The following is a 21,734-nucleotide window of genomic DNA, read 5'->3' as shown; positions in this document are numbered from 1 at the left end:
CAACTCTATTGATTAAATTGTAGGAGAAAGCCTGTCAGATCCTTCCAATAAGCTCAGGATTATGCCAGAATTTTCTCAGTGCTGCAGAACTTTACATCAGCCAATTAACCTGAGCAGACAAGCCAAAATCAAAGTCATCATCCAGTAATGCTAAAAAATCCCAGTGGAGTTGTTAAGCAACTGCTGCACCATTTTTTTTTTGCTATGGCATAAGACAGAGGCACCCTATTGCCTTCAGCAGTGTAGAAGGTATTACATATGTAAACCAGGATAACCGTAAAGCCTATTGTGAGCTAAAACAACATGGCAGCAAATGAATTCAGCCTCTCACTAAGACTGCCAGCACTCTGTCATTTGGCAAACCTCTGAGAAGACATGAATATTTGTTTTTCTAAATCTCAGACAGCTCTGGGTTTGCAAAGCTACATAAACAAATGAATTACATGAAATCCGTGACTGACCTACAAATCCCGCCCTGCCTATTTCTCTTTTCACTTCCCCTTCTAGCAGTTCAAATTCAGGAGACATCAGTCTGCTGCTAGAGCAGAGTATGTGGCTAGAATACTTACCTTGAGGCCAAACGTTAGCTCTGGTAACTATTTTTTTTCTCTGAGCAGAAGCATAACAGCAATTCACACCTACCTCTGAACTTTTTCTAATGTTCTTTCCATATCAAGTATGTTCTGTGAACTTTGCTGTTGAACGTGACAGCCTCTAATCTCAACATTTGATCTCCAAACTTTTCTTTCTTTAGCGAATAATGTATTTCATCAAAAGCCTTAGAATTTGCTTAGTTTTTCCTCCCCTTTTTCAATTAGTTCTGTTGGCACTGCTGTCAGCTGCTGTTCCTGCAACTTTGGCATTGTTACGCACTAAGGAATACAAAAAATAAAAAATGAGAAGATAATGTGAAGGACTTTGTTGGCTTCATTTGATCAGCTGTCTCTGAGCTGAAGAGTTAGGTAACACCTATGGAAATAAGTAATGTTAAATATTCATAGCTATCCAATTTGGATCTATCATACTGAATATTCATATTGGAAACATAATCCCAGGAGCTATTCTTACTATGTAAAGGACAGAAACAGAGCTGTTAAACTAAAGTACACTTTAAGCTTGTATAATCAATGGATATACAGATGGTATGTGCATATCAATCTATCTATCTCCAGGAGCTTAGCTAATATAATTTATATTGGAGTAATGAGAGAAAGTCACTCACCCTATCCTGGGCTCACGAGATGAACTCCGGTGGAGTGGATCTCCAGAGAGATCCTTCCCTACTGGCAGTCAGCTCTTAAATGGATCTAGGAGAGGTGAAGCCAGGCTCCACCCCTTCCTGCAGCACAGGTGAATTGCCTTCACCTGTGCTCCTGTGGCTGACTCATTGCTCGCCACAGGTGATCAATCAGAGGTTCAGGCTGTGATTCAGCAGCCCCATACAAAGCTGTAATATTTCATATACAATTAGAGTGGGCATACTAAGGCTTATTAAACATAAACATTTAAAGGCTCAGATTCGGCCCCTATGCAAATTCCTTTCCCCTGAGTTTAGAAGTTAATTTAAGTTTCCTTTTAACAAAAATTAGAAGTAAAACCTATTTTCTGATGAGACGTGATGACATCTGTTTTAGTTTTACAGTTTAATAACCAAGAAAATGGTTGTGCTAGTCATTTCATCATAACTCTTGGCACTTCAGTATCTGCTTGTTTGATTTTGAACATCCCAAGCAAGACAATGTTGATATATTCAGAAAATATTCCTCTTGGAAGTTTTATAAATGTTTGAGTTGCACAGTGTATCTCCATGTGCCAACCTTGGTCCTGACAGATCTAAGAGAATTCATCGTCCAAGAGGCCAAGCTGCCATTGCTTTCACCTTGATGGACATAATTTAAGTTACAGTCAAGCTGGTGGCTAGCCTGTAGCTCCTGTAGACTTCTTTGGGGGACTCTCCTTCCTTGTTGACCTCTTCACATCGGAGCACAGTGGAAAATTTTTCCAACATAACCCATCCAAGGTTTCTCATCCTGTCCTCCCCTTTCCTTCCCAGTAGGCTTTCTTGCATGGCTTGGATTAGCCTTAAGTTCTTGTGGTTTCGTGTTTCAGATTTCTGTCTGCTCATTTGTCATTCTGATCCTGTTTCTTCTCTCTCTTCTCTTAGAATGACAGAACACAGGATCACCTCTCTGGATAAGATTATATTAATGCTTCACTGTCGAATTGCCAATAATGATTCTCTGCCAAATTTATATTCCAAAATTCCCCAAGCAGCAATTTAATTACATTATTTTGGATACAGCAACATAGCAGCTGCGTTCATTTGATGAGGGTTCATTATGGTGTATGGTGAAAACAATGGCAAATTAGCTCTGATGTGCTTTGGAATTTGCTTTTTTTTAGTTTAGAACAGCCCTGTTTTAGTGAGTGTAATTCTCAAGCCCATTTGATCTCTGTGAGAAAGTGGAAAGGATGTGACAGGAATTTTAAAAAATCAGACACATCTATACCTGTTGCAGTTCAGCTTTTGACATCCCAGTGGTTGATGGCTAAAAGGGAATTATCAGAGAGTTCCATCTAAACACATTTTAAGGACTAATTCAAAAGTTGTGCTTATAAACAAAAAATAAACACGAGAACTGCTCTGAAAGTAATGCCTCCTGTTTTGTTATGTTGGCCCACAATGCCAGAGGCAGATGTTGGTTGTGTATGGCAGCTGAGGTTGAACCTTCCTGCCAGTATCCCATTACAAGCTATTGCCACGTGACAGATGGCAGCAGAGGGGCACAATGACACAATGGTGGAAGTGTGGATGAAGCAAAGGTGTGGAATTGTATTCTCCAAAGAAAAAAATGGCACCTATTGTCACTTGCTGAACGTTTCTGGAGACCAGACAGAGCATGTGGACACAGTGAAGCAGTGGGCGGTGTGTTTCAGCAGTGGTGACAGCAACAATACCTCCAAAGACCAAATATGTTCTTCTACTGCTACTCCTCACAAAAGCCACAGCTTCACAACCAAATTAGAAACTTTTGCCAGAGGACTAATATTCGGTGAGTAACATAATTTCTGCAGGGAATTGTACTGAAAAACTCTTTGTATAGACATAGTTATAACACCACTTTTGTATTTCTATAGTTAATTTTGCTTTCTTAATCACTACTGTTGTTTTTATTGGCAAGAATACTTTTTGGTCACAAGGGAAAAGAAGGTTTTGTCTTCCTTCAGATTCTAGAAGTTTGATTCAGGCTCTAGAATCATATCTGTGCAACTTTACAGTAGTCTGTGGTAATAAAGAAAATGACCCCTCAAAGAGCTGGACATAGAGAAATCACATTATTCCATTTCATACACAGTTAAGGGCTGTATGTGCAATTGCTCCTCCTTACTTTGAATATTATTTGAAGTCACAGAATCACTAAGACTGAAAAAGACCTCCAAAGATCATCCAGTCCAGAAATCAACCCATCACACCATTAACCATGTCCCTCAGTGCCACATCCACATGGCACAGAGCACATCTGACTGAGTCATTTCAACTTGATAAACTTCCAGAAAATTATTTACTAACTATAAAAAATAATGGACCCACAGACACTGAACATAAACTGATTTGTCTGCTTGGAAACTGTATTTTAGGCACCTGACTTGTCCCTGTGCTATCAGCTCATAGTGCATCAGCCTTTCTAGAGAACACTTGTGTGGTCACTGAAGATAGCTGGGTAATTAAGGAGGGAGAAGATGGAGCAGACTGAGTGGTCCCATTTTACAGCACTGAAAATCAGTATACAAATTCTGACTTTTAAATAAAAATACTGAAATTAAACATACATGGGAACAAAAAAAACAACAACAGAGCTTCAGAAAACTTTTCTTTTACCCAGCATATACTGTTTAAAATGGCTCCCCATGACTAAGTGCTTCAGTGCACTTCAGGGTTTCTTGAGAGACTTTCTCTGTGATTTTTTTTCAGAGAAATAATGACTCAGAGCCCTCACAGAGGCAGCTTCCAGGACCGGATATTTACCTGACCTTGCAGACCTCCTCAGGAAGGAAACGAGTTTCTCCAAGGAAAACACGTGACAGCAGATTCGCAGCCTGTTCTGCAAACAGGAGTCATTCAAGAAGAAACTCCTGTCTTGTGTCGCTGTCGCTGTGAATCGGTGTTCTTACCATGCTTAGAGGACATTGTTGAAAAAAATAAAATAAAAATCGAAAAGTAAAGCTCTTTCCCTTTTCTTTTGTTTTCTTCCTTTGAGTGAGTTTCATTCCCAGCTACAAACACAGTCCTTACAAAATCAGCTGTCCCACATCTAAAGCTGTAACTTTTGACAATTAGTTGTCTGCAACCCAACAATTTACCTGTATCCTTATATTTACACTCAGTTTTGCAAACAATAGAAGCAACGATTAGACCAAGTTTCCCAAGTTACTGAAATATTTTGATACTGTGCATGTTAAAATTGAAAGCCTTCACTGACTTCAGCAGTGTTGAAATTAAGCACTTGAGAAATTTAAAAGCAGACCTCCAAACTGGTCTCATTACTTACATTTGTTTGTTTGTCTTTTAATTAGTAGTGACTTATTTGACAGAAAAAAATTACACTGCTTTCAAAGGAGAAACTGCACATTGATTTAGAGAGTGCAAGAGCACATTTAAAACTGCTGAAAATTCAGACTTCATTTGAAGTTTTTCAGGTGTTCTAAAATGTTTTAGTAGCTTATCACAGTGATATTCTTCCTTTTTTTTTTGTTGCTTTTTCACAGTATCTTTCAACAAGACACTACAGACAGTTACTAATCTAAAGATGTATTATTACTTAGTACTCATTACATGTTCAGACAAAGGTTTTTCCTTCTTGTCAATACTAACAATCAAGTAAATTAAAGAAAGAAAAAGTTTCCTTTGATAGTGTTTCTTATTTAAAAAAAAAAAAAAGCTAAAATAGCTCATAACATCCTGCCTACATAAGAATTTCAGTATATCAGAATTTCAGGAGAAAATCAGTAGAATTGCCCAAGTCCTTCTGAAAAGAAAGCTAATTCAGCACAGTGAATGACAGCATAAGACAAAACAAAACAAGAACACACAAAGGCATCATGGTTGCTGCTCTAATTGGTGGATTTGAGTGTAAAGGTCACTTTTTCCTCTAGAGCGATCAGAAGAAATGCCCAAAAGAGGGTGAAAACATTATTATACTTCTAATATAATGCTCCCTCCCCCCAAAGCTACAGCATATTTTTAAAGTTGAAAGGTACATTCGAATGCAGTGGAGAGAACAACCTCTGCCCTTCCTTAAGCACATGAAAGAAAAGATTGCATCACCATAGAAGTTCACTCAAAGTTTGCATAACCTCAGTAGGCATCTTGAGCTGGTCCTTCTGCTCACCTACAACCCCTTGAGATGAAAAAGCGCCTCAATGCAGGAGCTCCCTCACACGGCAGAGTTTCCCATTCACAGATTAACTCCTCATGCTTGGCTTCCAACAGCACTTCACCACAGGAAGGGAAATGAAGCTGAGGTGAAGACCACCCTGTGTGGAAGGAGAGCACCAGCACTGGAGGGCCATCCTGGAGCACCTCTGCCCCAGCAGCCCTGCATGCCAGGGAAGCTGAAACCGTAGGAAAGGCCATACAGCAACCAGGAGGACTATGGCTACTGGAAAAACAGGGGCTTTTTCTCTCAAGCATTCCCCTCTGCCAATCTTATGTACATCTGCATGTACATTTTCCCATTTAACAGTTTAGAGAGTATGGTCAAGGTGTGTATACTGGAACATCTTCATGGTTTGACTAATTTATTTTTTTTTTAACTGATGAGGTCAAACATGATTTGCATCATTTTAAAAGTTCCCTCTATTATTCCTTTGAAGGGATTTCTTGCATCTATGTGCTTAAAGACTTCAGGCCATGAATATAGTATTTTAAATATCTATTCAGTTGAACTGCCATGCAAACACTGACCATTATCTTTCCTTAATTAAGTAATTTATTTAAGTATTAAATTATTATATTAATATATTATTATAATACATAATATATAATATAATATATATAAGTATTATATTATTATACTACTAATAATATAATAATATTATTAAGTAAATTTAATTAATTTAAATAATGAAACTTACTAAAAAGATAAATATTGCTTGGATTCAGTTTGAAGAGATGCATATTCTACGTATGCTGGCTTAATCTACAGATGAAGTTTGCACACACTGTGATTAGCCACAGCCTGCCAAGTCTGTGTAATGTCTCTATCACAGCTGTTGTAACAGCTGCCTATCTTCAATCTCTTGTAAAATCTGACTGTGCCACTGTAAATAAGAGAATGTGGGCATGCAGCCTCAAACTTCAACATCACTGCTGTAGAACAAAGCGGTGCTTTTCCTACTAGAGTACAGCACCACTCTCCACAGCAAAGGAATGTTAATCCATGTAACCAATATAACTATACAGGTTCTTTTTGTTTACTTTGCTTCTATGGTAGTTAATGAAAGATTATGCTGTTTATTCTTAAATATTTTATCTACTAGATAGGCTTAGAGAAGGAAAACTTCTCTGACATTCAAATTCATTATGAGCTTGAATTGACATTATTATTGCCAGTGTGAAATCTCACTATCAGCTGCACAGGTAAAATGGGAGACTTTGGCTTAAAAAGTTTTGTTTTCACATATGCCTGTAGATAATTTTAAGGAAAAGAGAAAAATATATATGAACAATCTCATCTTGCTGTTAGCCCTGAGATCCAGCAGCTCCAGCCCACTCTTGCTCCTCCCCCCTCCCTCTGTACAGTATATTGCTGTTCCTACCTTTGTCTGTCCTCATATTAACTGTAATGCTCTATCACCAATAAACTGATGAGATACAGAACGGAACAGAGTAAGAAACAATTAATGCAGCACTGGAAAGTAATTGTGTTCAAAATGCCCCTTTGCACTTTTTAGCATTTTAAGAAGAGACAAAACATTTTATTGCTATTTGTTTCAATTTATATGAGCTGATGTATGTCACATTAAAGACTTCTTTTTGTTGTACTACTGTTTTTACTTTATTTAGAACCTTAACAAAATGCAATATCAAAATCTTAACTTGACTAAGTACTAATAGCTGAAAAACTTAAGCCATAAAAGAGAAAATACTACAGAACAAGCCTAGAATTTAGTTATTTTGTAATGTTTCACATTTCAGTTCTTTTTTCAAATGTAGGGAGAGTAATATTTTGTATTGTCATAGCAGTGTATTAGCATCAGTTTGGACATCACAACTGCATGATCAGAATATATGCAATTTGTGACTAAGCTGGCACAAAACGCAATGCAAGTAGTTCCACTGTTTCCCTAAATGATGTGCATGAGAATCCAGACTTTTCAGCACAGTGTATTTCATACCAGAATCATTACAAGAAATCAAATAGTAGTACCTCCTTTCATTAGTGAAACTGGTTGATATTCATTCAAAATTTTTTATCTATTTTTTTCTTATCTTCCCATTACACGATGCCAACAGGTATCCTGAATATTACTGCAACCATATAAAATGTCTAAGTAACTATCATGCCTGCTTTATATTTTGTTTTAAGCTTAACTAAAAGAATGCTCCTTCAAGAAGGGATTACATCTCCTCATGTATTTGTACAAGTTCTTATATTCTGGATTTAACTTTGAATGGTGCCTTTGTGAATTCCTATGGTAAAAATAGATGAAACCATTTCTATACTTTACAGACATGGCTGGCAGAAAGATTAGTACAGTGCGATACTGTCTATTCTAAAGACAGAAATGCCCATAGAAATTTCCTTCCTAAGGAAAAAAAAAAAAAAAAAAAAAAAAAAAGGAGCTGCATTCTTAACTTCTGTATAGGCACGAAATTGTGAAGTTCATATTCTTCCACCAAAGCATGCTGGACACATCAACTCTTTGAAAGGGTAGATAACAGTAAAACAAGGGGATATGATTTTAAGTTGAGGGAGGGAAGATTTAGGTTGGATATCAGGGGGAAGTTCTTTACTATGAGAGTGGTGAGGTGCTGGAACAGGCTGCCCAGAGAGGTTGTGGATGCCCCGTCCCTGGAGGTGTTCAAGGCCAGATTGGATGGGGCCCTGGGCAGCCTGGTCTAGTATTAAATGGCCCTGCATATGGCGGGGGGTTGGAGCTTCATGATCCTTGAGATCCCTTCCAACCCTGTCCATTCTGTGATTCTGTAATATTTCAGCATTGATTTTCTGAAAGCAGTTTTCTGGGTAACAAAAAGGCTAAGGATGAGGGGTCTGTAGTAGTTTAGAAGATCGTTCTCATTATCAAAACTAATTAAACAGGAAAATTGCAAAAGGAGAAAGCTAACCTTAGGCAGTGTTACATCTCTCATCTGTGCTGAATTTCATCTCTCTCATACTATAAAATATAAGTAAAGGTTCATATCGCTACTTCATTGCAATCTGACCTATAGACTATGAAGGAAGTTAAAATTCCAAAATTCCAAAAGAGTAGAATGAAAAATGTAGGTAGGAAATATTCATTTCTCAAAAAATATAAATACTGTGAGCATGAAAACAAACCAACCAACCAAGCTCTGATGGAGGGTGCTCATATGATACAGAAGCAATGCAGAGCTCCAGTCTCTGGATAAATTTGTCTGAGTCATTAGAATAGCCCTCCACATGCATCCCTTCCCCAGTCATAACTTGGATTTTACACAAGACCAACAGCTGTTCTCCAACAAAGAAGAAATTCTTAAAAAAAAAAACACAACTATTTCAACCTGCAGAAACTGAAGAAAAAAAATCTATCGTAAAAAGTAACCCTGCTGGCATCACAAGACACATGACCGAGAAAGTCAATGGTACATTACTTATTGCCTATCCATCATGTCCTCAGTGTTTTACTGACAGGTATGAAAGCATTGTGCTTACAGTTCAGCGTTTGTACTTAGGTAACAACTGTTTAAGTAAGCATTTACAGCAGGTCCAGAAACAGCTCAGAATCACAACACTAAGATAAAATCATCTGCTATTCCATTTCCTTTGCTCCTCCTTCATTTTTCACTGACTTCAAATACCTGAATAAACAGAACACTCTCATTTGATAGAGCGTGTTATAAAAGAGAGCTGGAGAGCTGCGAAGGACAGGAGTTCCATCTCATCCCCACTGTGGGTGTTCAGTCCAGCCAAAGAAAAGGTGTCTTAAGTGAAGGGAATCAAAGGGGACAGGAGGCTGGATGTCGGGTTTGAGGGACCTTTATGATACTTTAATCATGCCACCGTGGTCTGTAGTTGTGTCATTATAGAGCAGAATTCATATAGTTTGTTTTTTTCTTCACAGAGTGATTTAACAAGTTAAATTAAAGCTTGAGAGAAACTTGAATGCTGAGTGTTCTGTAATGCTTGTTTGGGAGATACTTACAGCCAGTGTGTTTTTTGGTTTAGTTTTGGTTTTTCCCTATTTAAAGCATACCAGCAATCACCTTCACCTTTGTTTGAAAATGTATTTGCTGTCACATTCATTTTCAAAAATATTTGCATTAAAATAAGATTATACTTCAAGATAAGTTCAGAATACACATAGCTAACATACATATTCATACACTTGCACACACTTCTCAATGCCTTCAATGCAAGCTTTCCTTTTACTGACTATGGCAAGTTCTTTCACCCATACTCCTCCAGTCAGCTTTATAATTTTCCAAGAAAACACTAAAAGAACACATTTGCTCAGTCAACATATCAATTTTTTAAAGTATGCTGTTTTTCTAAAAAATGTAAGCGTTCTGCCTTTGAAAGGTCACCTTGTTTGTAACTTCTCCCGTTACCTACTCTACCTTTGCTTCTTTGTTAGGCAGGCACTATATTTATTACAAAAAAGGTCAACCTGCATCAAACTCTAAGAGTTCTAAGAGAGTTAGTTATTTGCCCTTACCCGCCTCTATTTGCTTCATTTCCATTTTTATTGCTTTACTGCTTGTTGTTTAAACACAGAGTCTCATTCTGAAGAAGCACTTGTCTTTCATTATATTTCACCACCACCTATCAATCATTTTATTATCTAAAAATGTATAAGCAATGAAGGGACAAACAGGAGGTCATTACAGTAAGCAAAGTATGAGCTGGAGTAGGGACTTGAAGTCCATCAACTCAACGTTTTGAGTCAGGTGCATGGAAAAATACGACGATCATACAATCATAGAAACATAGAATGGCCTGGGTTGAAAAGGACCTCAAAAATCATCTAGTTTCAAATCGCCTGCTGTGGGAAGTGCTGCCAACCACTAGAGCAGGCTGCCCAGAGCCACATCCAGTTTTCAGTAAATAAAAACTATTGCTGAATAATAGTTCATAATCCACATTCATAAATATACCAACTCAGGCCTCAGCATTCAGAATTTTACTAAAAAATTAGAAAAAAAGAACCAACAAGAACAATTCAAACAAGCAAACATCATCACCATAATGTTGTTGTGTTCACATGTTATATTCTTTTAAATTTCACAAAAGAAATATCAGATTTGGCATACACAGTAACCTGAGAAAACACTAGACTAAAAGAGTATGATCTAAAGTCTGCCTTAATATTTACACATTAATAAAATAAGTGTTACTCGAACACCTGTGTATTGAAATAGTTCATTCCTACATCTATTCTCTTCCAGGAAACAAGTTAATGTTTTTGAGTCTTTATAATACTGAAAAAGTATAGTTAACTCTGTGCTTTATGTAAAATTACATAATATTCTATACTAATATAAGTGACTATTCCATAATTCATATACACTGAAATATGTGTTAAGTAGTATCTAATCTAACAGTAATCTAATACTAATCTAGTAATAATGTAAGTCCAGGGGTGCCATGTTTTGGATACAGTAGTTTAAATAATTGAAATGTGGCTAATGTACACGTGATCAAATATATTTGTAGTGACCAACATATATGTATCTGAAACTTTATATAGTTAAAATATAGGCATATATATATTCATTTAAATTCTATATATTAATGAACTACTAGGAATTATATTTTTCTGTGCTATTCAAACACAGCTACACTGACGTACCTATTAACATATGCAATATTGTTATCATACTAACACAAGAGCTATATATATACAAATAAACATAATAAAATGCATACGGCTATATACTTACATGCATATGCTTAATGTATTTATCTACAAATACAGAAACCAGTATTCCTGGATTGTCAACCCATCTGTTTGTTTGAGTACAGGTTTCCAAGCATTAGGTTCTTACAGTATGCAGTATACCAATTAATAGTTGGAAAGCTTCAACACATACTTTGCCAGCGTCTCTGCAGAGATAGTGCAATATGAGATGATTTTAACTCAGAGTAAACATATCAGGGGAGATGTATTTTTGTGCCGAGTTTGTAGAAGCTGTGGACCTGACACAGTCTCCTACCTTTACACAGCTGAAGTAGGTTTATAAGAGTTGAATGCAATTCTCCCTATGTGGAAACGACTTATGGCTGCTTCCCACCAAAAATATTTGTGAGTAATTGAATTGACACTCCATTGAAAATTGAATCCTTGCATCCTGCATAAACAGCAGAGTAAAAATAGATGTGTATGGATTCTGCCACTAAAACAAAATAAAAGCCGTACAAACAAGAAGCTCCCTTTTGTTCTTGGAATTCCTGAGTGCCATTCACAGGACTGCCTTGCCTTCATAAATATGCCCAATACGTGTCAGTGCTAATAAGGGTCAAACAAAAACATGGAGAACAACTGCTAACCTATAGCAGTTTAATTCAACAAAGGATCTCTCTTGATTAAGCATCACACAAAGCATTCCAAAATTATTTTTTTGCAAGATTATATATATCAGTGGCCAGATTCCTGGTAAATATGAAGAAGAAAAAATTATTGGTTTCAATGGCGCTATGCTTGCTTTATACCATTTCAAAATATGGTTTACCATCTGTCTTCCCCTTTTGTGACATTTCTTCATGGCTTTTTGCTAAAATTAAACAGACGTTATTTTTTCATTCACACCCACCTTGTAGCTTCTCCCTCTTTGCATTTTTCTTATCATTTTCTTAAGTGTAAATATGTCTAAAGAACAATGGCAATTTTCATTAATTTTCTCTGAAAACATGAGTGCACATTTGTCTTCTCCTTCACATCTCAACAAGACAAAAAGCAAAAAATCAACATCAAAAGTAATTAGACAAAAATCTTTTCTTTGTAGTATTATATTGCAGTAAGCATGAGCATCTGCAGCTTTTGTTTCTACAACTTTCATTCTTTATGCAGCTAGAAGCTATTTCTAACTTATAACACAATTCTGACCATCACCTCATAAATTCAGTGATAACCAGAATATTTCCTATTTTCTGTTTTTGTCATGGTATATGAGGTTTCTTTTTTTTAACACATCTGTGTCTATGGTCTAAATAAAAAAAAAAAAAAAAAAGTCTGTACACACTAAAGCATCTATAAGCATGTAATTACACCATGTGTTCTTAGTAACCAAGAATGAATTGCTTCTGAAATAAGTGCCCTCAGACCCCTCCATGCACAGTAGAAGTTCATTAACAAAAGTATCTCTCAGGGCTAGAGCAATAGCTGCCAAAGGAAAACACTTTCTCATTTTCAGATGTCCACAACTGCAATTACACCGACTGTTAAACATGCTTTACCATAGACGTCTCTGCTGGACAAGTATACAGAATTCCTAATTAAAGGGCTTCATTTTTGCCACAAAGGGAGCTACATTGCAATGGCATCTATTGTCCTACGCTTAATGAAGGATGAGATATAGTTTAAATAATTAGTAACGCCGCTGGAAGAGAATGTGAGTAATTAGCATAGCTTGACACCTAGAGCTACACACTAGTTGCTGTTGTTGGCATCAACAATGTGTTGATTTAAAAAGAAAATTGCAAGAAAAGGAAACATCACATGAAGCGGTTCTGTTTTTCTTCTTCGAAGATACTATTAGTCACCTATCTTTGAATGAATCCACTACCCTATTGACTAGCACATACTCATTCTTTTAGAATTTTCTTTGAAGATTTGCGTAACCATCTATCAAACAAACCCTATGTACTTAAAAACCCTCAGCAACAATATAGCAAGCAACAACCTGTTTTTCAGAGGGGTATTTTCTGATTAACTTGAACTCTGCATTTAACACTGGCAACTGCACATTATCTGTAACTTAACAAACACTAAATGCAAGCTTGAACCAAAGACTTAGAACAGCAAAACCAGCAGTTACTGAAGAAATGGTATTACCATTGATGAAGAAGGTTGCCTCAACATGAAAAGGGAACAGACAATCTTGCCTGTTCGCCGCTAAATAGTGATGTAAAGAGACCTAATTCCTTTACTCCTAAGGAAGAAATCCAATCTACTGAAGAGAAAATCTCATTCTCAGAGTTTAACATATAAAACAGCTCACACTACTGAGATGGAAGAGGCAATGAGGAAAGGAAGGACATCAATTACTGATTACCTTCTTATGAACAGAGAATGGACTCTGGATCTGGATGGAACTCACCCAGCCTACTATCCCTGGGCTCAGAATGTTGTAACCGGTGGCAAAAATGGTATGATTGGTATCACCGCAGGGATTAACAAAGTAAAATAAGTCTATTTCACTCATGACAAAAAGGATAGTAATTGGATTTCATGTCGGCTAATAATTTCCTGTATAAATTACTTCCAAACAGTTTGAGTACAAAGAAAGTTTAAGTCTAAACAAAAAAATCTGTATGGATATTATAAATAATGATAGAAATTGCCTTTGTAAGAGTTATTTGATCCAGGCCCACTCTAATCATTAAATTAGTACTTGAATTCATTGATGAGTCTGGTGGAAAGTACTCTATTTACATTTCTGCCAGCTTTGCTAATCTGGGAAACATCTAATGTGAACACTGCTTGTTTGTTTGAGATACCCATCCAGAGTCTGCGTATGCATCTTTGCACGGGAAAGACAGAGATTATGTAAAAACACACAGATTTTTTTCTTAACCATATATTAAGATCTCAAAGACACTTGCTTTTTGAAGTCTTCTTCCAAGACTAGCCATATCTAAGTATACCAGCACTAAGAAATTTTGTATAACATTTACTGACATCATCAAAAATGCACTTAGCTAATACTAAACTTCAAAGTATTTCACATCAAATTGCACATTCCTACTCTTATCAAGTTGATAAATGACACAGGTGTTTAGTCTCTATTAGCTTGCTGAATTGTAGCACCTGGCAAGCATTCACAGTTAGAGCCCATGTCCCATTTTAGCAGTGGCTACACTCTTAATTATTTAAAAAAACAAACAAGCACTTCTTAAAAAAAAAAAAAAGGAAAGCTGAAATAACAACTTCTCTTTAACATTACAAAAATTAATTAAGAAATGGAAAGAAGATATTAGGTCCAAGTAGAGAAGCATCTTTCATTATATTTATATAATCATAGAGCACGATATGCATATTTGCACATGCACAGAGGCACAAAAAACATGTGGCATGCAGAATTTACCTGCATTCACACAAAGTTATCATCTATGTGTGCAGTCTTACATTTTCATCTTCAAGTTTAAGAATACATTTCCAGTTAGTTAAATCTATTAATTCAGTTTCTTCTCACATCTCCAGAACTGTGGCGGATTATCTTCACGCTCCGCACTTGTGTCTTCTCAACATAACCAAGGAATCCCCCCAGAACGCAGGCAGACAAGTACATATAGACTAGCCCTGAGGAAATCTCATTCACTCCTCTCTCTCCTCTGCTTGCAGCACCTAAATCAATGTGTTTGGTCCAAGGCTGCTTGATGGCCTCACTGGGAGCCAGCAGAGCAACCTGAACAGGTCTGCATCATGGCCTCTTGTTTCACCCAGTGAGGACACCCCACATGGGCCAGGTGGGTGCCAGGTGGGAGGGGGGAACCATGGAATGCCACAAGGAGCTGAAAGAGATTTTTGGTTTAGTTTCCTTTGGGGCAGCATGGGAAGACTGGGGCTGGCATTTGGCTGACAAGGCAGCTGCAGCCCCTGAAATCAGCAGGTATAAATGCATTTCTTATTAGCAGTGATGCAAAGGGTTTTCTGTGATAAGAACAGCTTGATAAAAAATAATCAACAACAGAGCGTATGCAAAGAACACCGACATTTTCATCAGGGCCTACATATGTGCAGCCAACACAAAACCCTGCCAACTGCCATGAGGGAAGATGTGGATAGATGCAGACAGATAAGCTAATACTAGCTTACTGTGCTAGCAATAGTGTACACTGCATGCAGCAGAAAAATCAAAGCACAACCAAGGAATCTTTCTTCAAGGGAAAATCTGACCCCTTTCTGATGAGCACACAGCAGTCTGTACATGCATCTCATCTGATGACAGATCGCACACCTGCCTTTACCTGCCTGTGCCCAAACAAGGAAACACAACACTGAACGGCAGGACACCCTCCCTCCCCACCACTCAATATGGGGTGCGAGGGCAGCACTCACCTTCAGCTTGTCGTAGCGCTCGCTTAGAGCTGCCACCTGATGGTCTCGGTGCCGCCCGACCAGCTTGCACAGGGCACAGATCAGCTGGTCGTCTGTCACGCAGTACATGTTCACCTTCTCGTCCTCGTGCTCCAAGCACATTAATCCCCTGATGTGAGAGTCCGGGATGGGCTCGATCAGCCGGTGGCCGGTGAAAGGCTTCTTGTTGGGGTGCGTGGCTTTCAGGCACTCCTCGCAGTAGGAGACCTCGCAGGTCACACATGTCTTCACTGCCTCCTGGGCAGGGTCCTGGTCGCAGAACTGGCAGAGGACCTTCTCGCAGGAGGACATGCTGTTGCTGTCAAATGCCCGCTCCCGACGGGTCTCGCTAGGGGAGTTGGGCCCGCTCACTGAGGCTTTCTGAAAGCGGTCGATGATGTTCTGCAGGGTGACGTTGCGCTTGAGCCCCTCTAGACCACGCTGGCTGAGGGTGATGACATAGCGGCAGGTGGGGCACTGGAAGGCGGTGATAGACTCCACCGGCTCGTTGGAGGCGCAGTGGGAGACCAGGATGCGGTGCGCGCAGTTGAAGCAGAGACTGTGAGCGCAGGGCAGCAGCAGTGGGTCCTCAAACAGCTCCAGACAGATAGGGCAGGTCAGTTCCGACTCCAGTGTTTCCATCTTCAGGCAAAGCTTTCCTGTGGCGTCAGCGAAATCCAGGGAAGCTGATCGGCTATCTGGAAACACACGCAAAATTCGATTAGGCGACAGACAACATGAGGGGTCAGCCATGGGGGGTTGTCAGCTTTGCCGCGGCTCCCGGTACTATGAGTCCACCACTCCGGGTGGGAGAGCGAGCAAAAGATTTGAACCTGATCATGCACAAATCAAGGTATTTAAAACTAGATGACTTTTTTTTTTTCCTTTTTTTTCTTTTTTTTCCCCTATTCTCTCTGTTCACTTAGGAATGCAAAGCAAAAGCTCCTTATTCTTTCGCTTTCTCTTTCTCGCTCATGTGATTGAGGAAAGCAGCAGATGTTTTTCTGCACTGCTAAAAACCCAAAATGATTAAAACAACAACATGATGATTTTCAAACAGCTTACTACAGCAAAATCAGATTTCTTTTTGCAGATGCTGTTTTTGGCTTTGCTAATCTAGTAGTAAAACTTTAAACAATTTCACCTTTGTATAGCATTGTGCAAGAGTTAGCCCAGAGTATAACAGCCGGTAACCTTACATCTCTCATTGCTATTTTAATTCACACAGTTCTTTTCTCAGGTTGAAATGGTAAGTTATTGTTATAGCACAGCACCTAGGGTACATGTCTGTGTTCACATGTGTAAATACTTACATGGATATACACAGGGAACAGTGTATCAAGGAAAGCAAGTGATATTTTTATGTTTTTCATGGATATATTCATTGTACTATATTAATATACTGCTCCTATGTATTTCAAGGTAATTTGTACCATACGTACAGGTACATGTATGTGTGAATATGACATGTGTGTTTGCAGTGAGATAAATATAGCCAGAGGATTGCAGTGTCCTAACTGAAATACCCCAAGAAAGATGAAGCACATGAAATTTCTACTAATTGAGCCCAAATTCCTGATGATTCTAAACTATGAAAAGAGCCTGCAGTGAGAAAGAACTGAAAAGTGAGATTTGGTTAACGGTTTGTTTGTGTGCATGCTTTACTGTGTAAATACTCTCCATTGCTGAAACTCCTGAATTATGCTTGCTCTAGTGGCCTTATTAACCATCTGAGGTGGATTAGGAATCCGTGACTTTTGGTGGGATTTTCTAGAGGAGGCAGCAGTGCAGCCCTCTCAGAGATCCACAAAAACTTCATTTTGCTCCCAGCTCTCAGCATCACAGAGAGAATGCGAAAGCGTCGCCCCGCGCAGCTCTCCCTGCAGAAGCTCCCGTCAGGGCCCCGTTGCTGCCGCGAGCAGACAGCTCAGTCAGGCAGAAGCAAGAGCTATGCTTCACACTCACAGAGCCGTACCTCCTCACAGTACAATCTATTTAAGCTTTGTTGCTCATAACCAAGCACAGCTTCAGATGGCACAGCTGCACGGCCCCCGCACTGTAAAGTCATTGTTCTGTTGTGTGAACTCTCGCCTCCTTCCCTGACCAGGAAGAAAGAGGGGCGGACAAGAATCCCCCCAGACAAGTCTTGGTTCATTAAGGGCGAGAAGAGCTGGGGCTCATTAGCAGCCTTGGGAACCAAGCGTGCTTGAACCTCCTGCACTTCATGGCAATTAGAGCACGGGGCGCGGCGGCAAGAATACTACCTATAACCCCAACAGGAACCACAATAAAATGGGAGAGTTTGACAGGCATAGAGGCAAGGTTCAGGGTACCTGTCAGCATCCTGCACTGCCTGCTTGTGGGAAGAGCAGCAAGGCATCCATTCCAGAATGTGCTTAGAAATTAGAATACTCTGTCTCTTTGCACTCGGGCTTCCTTTTATTCTGCCAAGAAATTTGAGTGCTTAGGGAAGGGCTGTGACTCTGTCACAGAATTTGGTTTCCTGAGTCTTCTGTGATGCTGATATTACTTGAAATGAAGTTCAGTTTGCCAAAGACTAATTCCTTTATAACTATCCATCAGATGCCATAATTGCATGGCGCATCTGGTCAAAATTAAAGGCCTGGCAATTTGATATAAGCAGGAAGACAGTTTCTCTGCTCTCTCCTCAGCCATAGCCACACAGCACAGCAAAAGATGAAAGCATTTTCTGCAAATGAAGAACAGTTTGTCTTCCCTCCTCTTCACTCTCTGTATCACACAAGTCCCAGAAGATAAGAATCTCATTCACTTTGTTTGAATCCTTTCCACACCACAACTGTATACCTCATCATCCGCTTATCCTGCGGGCTGAAAGCTGCACTGGAAATGGGAGAAGGGGATTTAGGGCTGGCAGCAGACAAGGTTTAAAGGAGGCAAATCACCTAATCATTGCTCATCTCTTGGCAGCCTAGTGAAAATCTGCCGACCTCTCCGGTTTGCTTCTTAGGACCATGTTCCGGATATGGGGCTTTCTTCCGTGCTCTTCATTCTGCACAAAATCCCTCCTGCTCTCTCATGTGCCAAAAGGTTTCACTCATTTTGTTTCCTTCTCAAAGCAGACTGTCTTAAATAAAAGAATAACCAAAGGCTTTTCTATGTTACTCATCTAAAAGTTGAAAAGACTAAACCAGCAGAAAAATATTTGCATCACTGACTCATGGAAAAGTGTTTGAATCACTGTCATGGCTCTGTCTAAACACCATCATCCTAACTGATAACCCATTCAGATCTATCTGACCTGATGGAATAGCCACTTACTCCTGACTAGCAAGGGTGTCAAAATCTGATCCTAGACTGTAAAATACTTGGAATAGAAGCCCATAAAAGCCTGTCCTGCACGGTAATCAAAGCGGAGCATGCTGACAGAACCAAACAAAGACATTTCCCTGTTTCCTTTTGCAGCTGCCAGTGAGTCAAAAAACACCGCAACTGGGAGAGAGCAATGAAGACTAAGAGGCACGGAAGAGGGACTGTATTTTCTGGGAAATCCAATGATTGCTCTTTAACTGACTGCAATTCTGCCTTTGCTTTTAAGTTGATGTATAAAGTACAGTGTGCAGCTCATCCAGCAACAGAATCTTTTTAACTTCTTTCTCTTAAAGTTTCATACTTTGTAATTTACTTTTGTGTGTGTGATAAGAGAATCCATAGCAGCAGTAATAAGGCAGAAATAGGCAGAAATGTAATGTGTATGGTTTATAATACACACATGGTCAAATTCCATAGTCAACATGGCCTGCAAGTGGAAAGCCATGTAGAAAGACCTCAAGCCTCAGAATGGAAAGAAAAAAAAAGTCTTTTTCTATTCCAGCTGTTCCTACAACCTTCATGGAAAGTGAGAAGAGAATCTACCCAGGAGTGAGAGAAGCTTCCTAAGAAGCTTCAATTTCCATCCCAGCTCCTCATGTTGATTTCACAGGAGGAGTTAAGGCTGCTTTGGTGCACCTTAAATTGCAGTGGCCTCAGTGACATGGAAGGGGAAAACAGTTGTATGTAGAAGGAGGGAAGATTTAGGCTGGATATCAGGGAGAAGTTCTTTACTATGAGAACGGTAAGGTGCTGGAACAGGCTGCCCAGAGAGGTTGTGGATGCCCCGTCCCTGGAGGTGTTCAAGGCCAGATTGGATGGGGCCCTGGGCAGCCTGGCCTAGTATTAAATGTGGAGGTTGGTGGTCCTGCACGTGGGAGGGGGTTGGAGCTTCATGATCCTTGAGGTCCCTTCCAACCCAAGCTATACTATGATTCTGTGATTCTCAGCAGATTTTAAGAATCTTAGTAACAAATAGTGGTACGCAAAAGAGCTGGATATGTGCAATGTTCCAGAACTCCTTGACGTGCCACCTCTCTGACAAACCAGTTTGTTACATTTTGGTGAATGATGACCAAAATACACCCAAGTAGGTTCAAGCAGCATTTTTTTTTTTCCTAACAATCTGTTGACTTAAGACTACCACAGTATGATTACTGTAGTAAGGCTATTCTGGCTCAGGTCTTCCAAACGCATATATGGGAATGTTCATAAATGCACACAAGACTGCAGACTAAACTAAAAATGAAGCACTTGTGGATTAAATGTTTTTCTAGAAAACACTTGCCAACTTTTTCAGTTAGAAAATAAAATATTAAGTTGCCACTAGATGGGTATGAAAAGAAATTTCACATGAAATATGAAAAACTAGGTATGAAAGGTAATAAAATGGGTTATCCATGTATGCATGCATATGCCTACGTATCCTAGGTGTATAGTAAAAGAAGATTTACAGTGAACACACATACTCTTCCCGAATGAACCATGGCAAGTGCTTAAGCAGTCTACTATCATAATACACAGCTGCAGTTTTCAAAGCAGCAGTATTTTTCTGTTAAGTGCACTATAAAAGGAAAATTTAAAATTTATGTTCTTGTCATAAAATTTGGCATGGGCAATAAAAACCACTTGCAATTTCTTCTGTTAGCTGTAAAACAAAAAGGAAGAAAATGCTCTTCTTTTGCCATTTTGTATCCCTCTCCAGGATATAGACAAAATTGCCTTGGGAACAACTGTTCCTTCAAACAAATGAATCTGATTGCTTTACATCACATTCAATAAATATTTCAAATGTGATTAAACCAATGGAATGCTCTATAGTGTGGTTTGTCCTAACTCCATTAGACGTTTTACCTTCTGCACCAGAGACACTGGAGCCAATTAGTAACTTGTGATGTTAGCAATTTGCAGCACCACAGCTAGTGAGATAATCATCTAAGTATTGTAATTTGCTAAGTATTGCACGGAGAACTAATAATCAAAACTCAGATATATTTTTTTAAATGCTTAATGAAAACCCCCATAATATTAAACAAAGCAAGGTTCACATGCCCTCAAACATGAAAATACTTGTTTGTCTACTGATTTTTTCTTTGTTTTGTCGTTGTTTTTACCCAAATAGTGCAAATTAATAAATATTCAAACGGTAGTACCTGTTCAACAGCCTATTATGCAAAAGCACATACAGAAACTGAATAGTTTATCTTAGTCATACATTTTCCCTGACAAAAGAATCATTAGCTGTCTTGTCTACAAGGAAGTAACAGAATATTTCCATGATGTTAAGATAGTTGTTTGCAACATCTAAAGGATATTAATGCAGCAAAAGAACGTCTGCCATGTTGCTTGCAGTGATGCAAAGCCTCGATAACATCTTTCTCCACTTGAACGATATGTTAGTAACAGAATATATTTTCAAAAAGCCAAATCCTGTATGTTCTTCAGTGAGATGAACATACAACAGAAGTATGGTCTTCGGCACAATGTCATGTATTCCTTCTCACAGGAGCTAAAACAATAACTGAGCCTCAAAACCTAATAGGTAAGAAAAAAAAAAAACAAAACCATACAAAGATCATAGCTCATAAATTCCAAAGTAATCAATAAATTGCTGATTTGATATTATATACAATGCTATACTGGATGCAATATTACACATGAGCATAAATCTAATGCACATTTGGAATGCTCTTTGACTTTTCTTTTTTATAGTCTTGCAACTTTTGTAGCCTTGCATACTTTAGGTATAAGATTTAATACTTCCTCAAAATGCTTGAGAGTAATGAAAGCAAAGGATTGTTTAATCCTTAGCACATGTAGATCAGCATTAGGTCTACAAGCATTAGCGGTGTCTTCCTAACAAACTTATGCCTGAAGATCTGTTC

At 38.7% G+C, this 21,734-nt stretch overlaps 1 protein-coding gene across 7 annotated transcripts in view; it reads right to left on the bottom strand.

Moving 5' to 3' along the window:
• Positions 1-21,734, bottom strand: part of MID1 (midline 1) — a 246,674-nt gene that overhangs the window by 84,502 nt on the left and 140,438 nt on the right. For 6 of the 7 annotated variants that reach the window (XM_010726623.4, XM_085212395.1, XM_085212409.1 and 3 more), the window contains exon 2: positions 15,484-16,199. In XM_010726623.4, coding sequence (XP_010724925.1) covers positions 15,484-16,143 — 660 coding nt within the window. In that variant the 5' untranslated portion in view covers positions 16,144-16,199. The remainder of the gene's footprint in view (positions 1-15,483; positions 16,200-21,734) is intronic. The other variant, XM_085212403.1, reaches the window with a different exon arrangement.

The sequence above is a fragment of the Meleagris gallopavo genome, chromosome 1, assembly GCF_905368555.1.
Source record: "Meleagris gallopavo chromosome 1, MGAL_WU_HG_1.1, whole genome shotgun sequence".
Taxonomy (NCBI): Eukaryota; Metazoa; Chordata; class Aves; order Galliformes; family Phasianidae; genus Meleagris; species Meleagris gallopavo.
The sequence above is the reverse complement of the archived record's forward strand: the minus strand, read 5'-3'. Positions and strand labels throughout refer to the sequence as shown.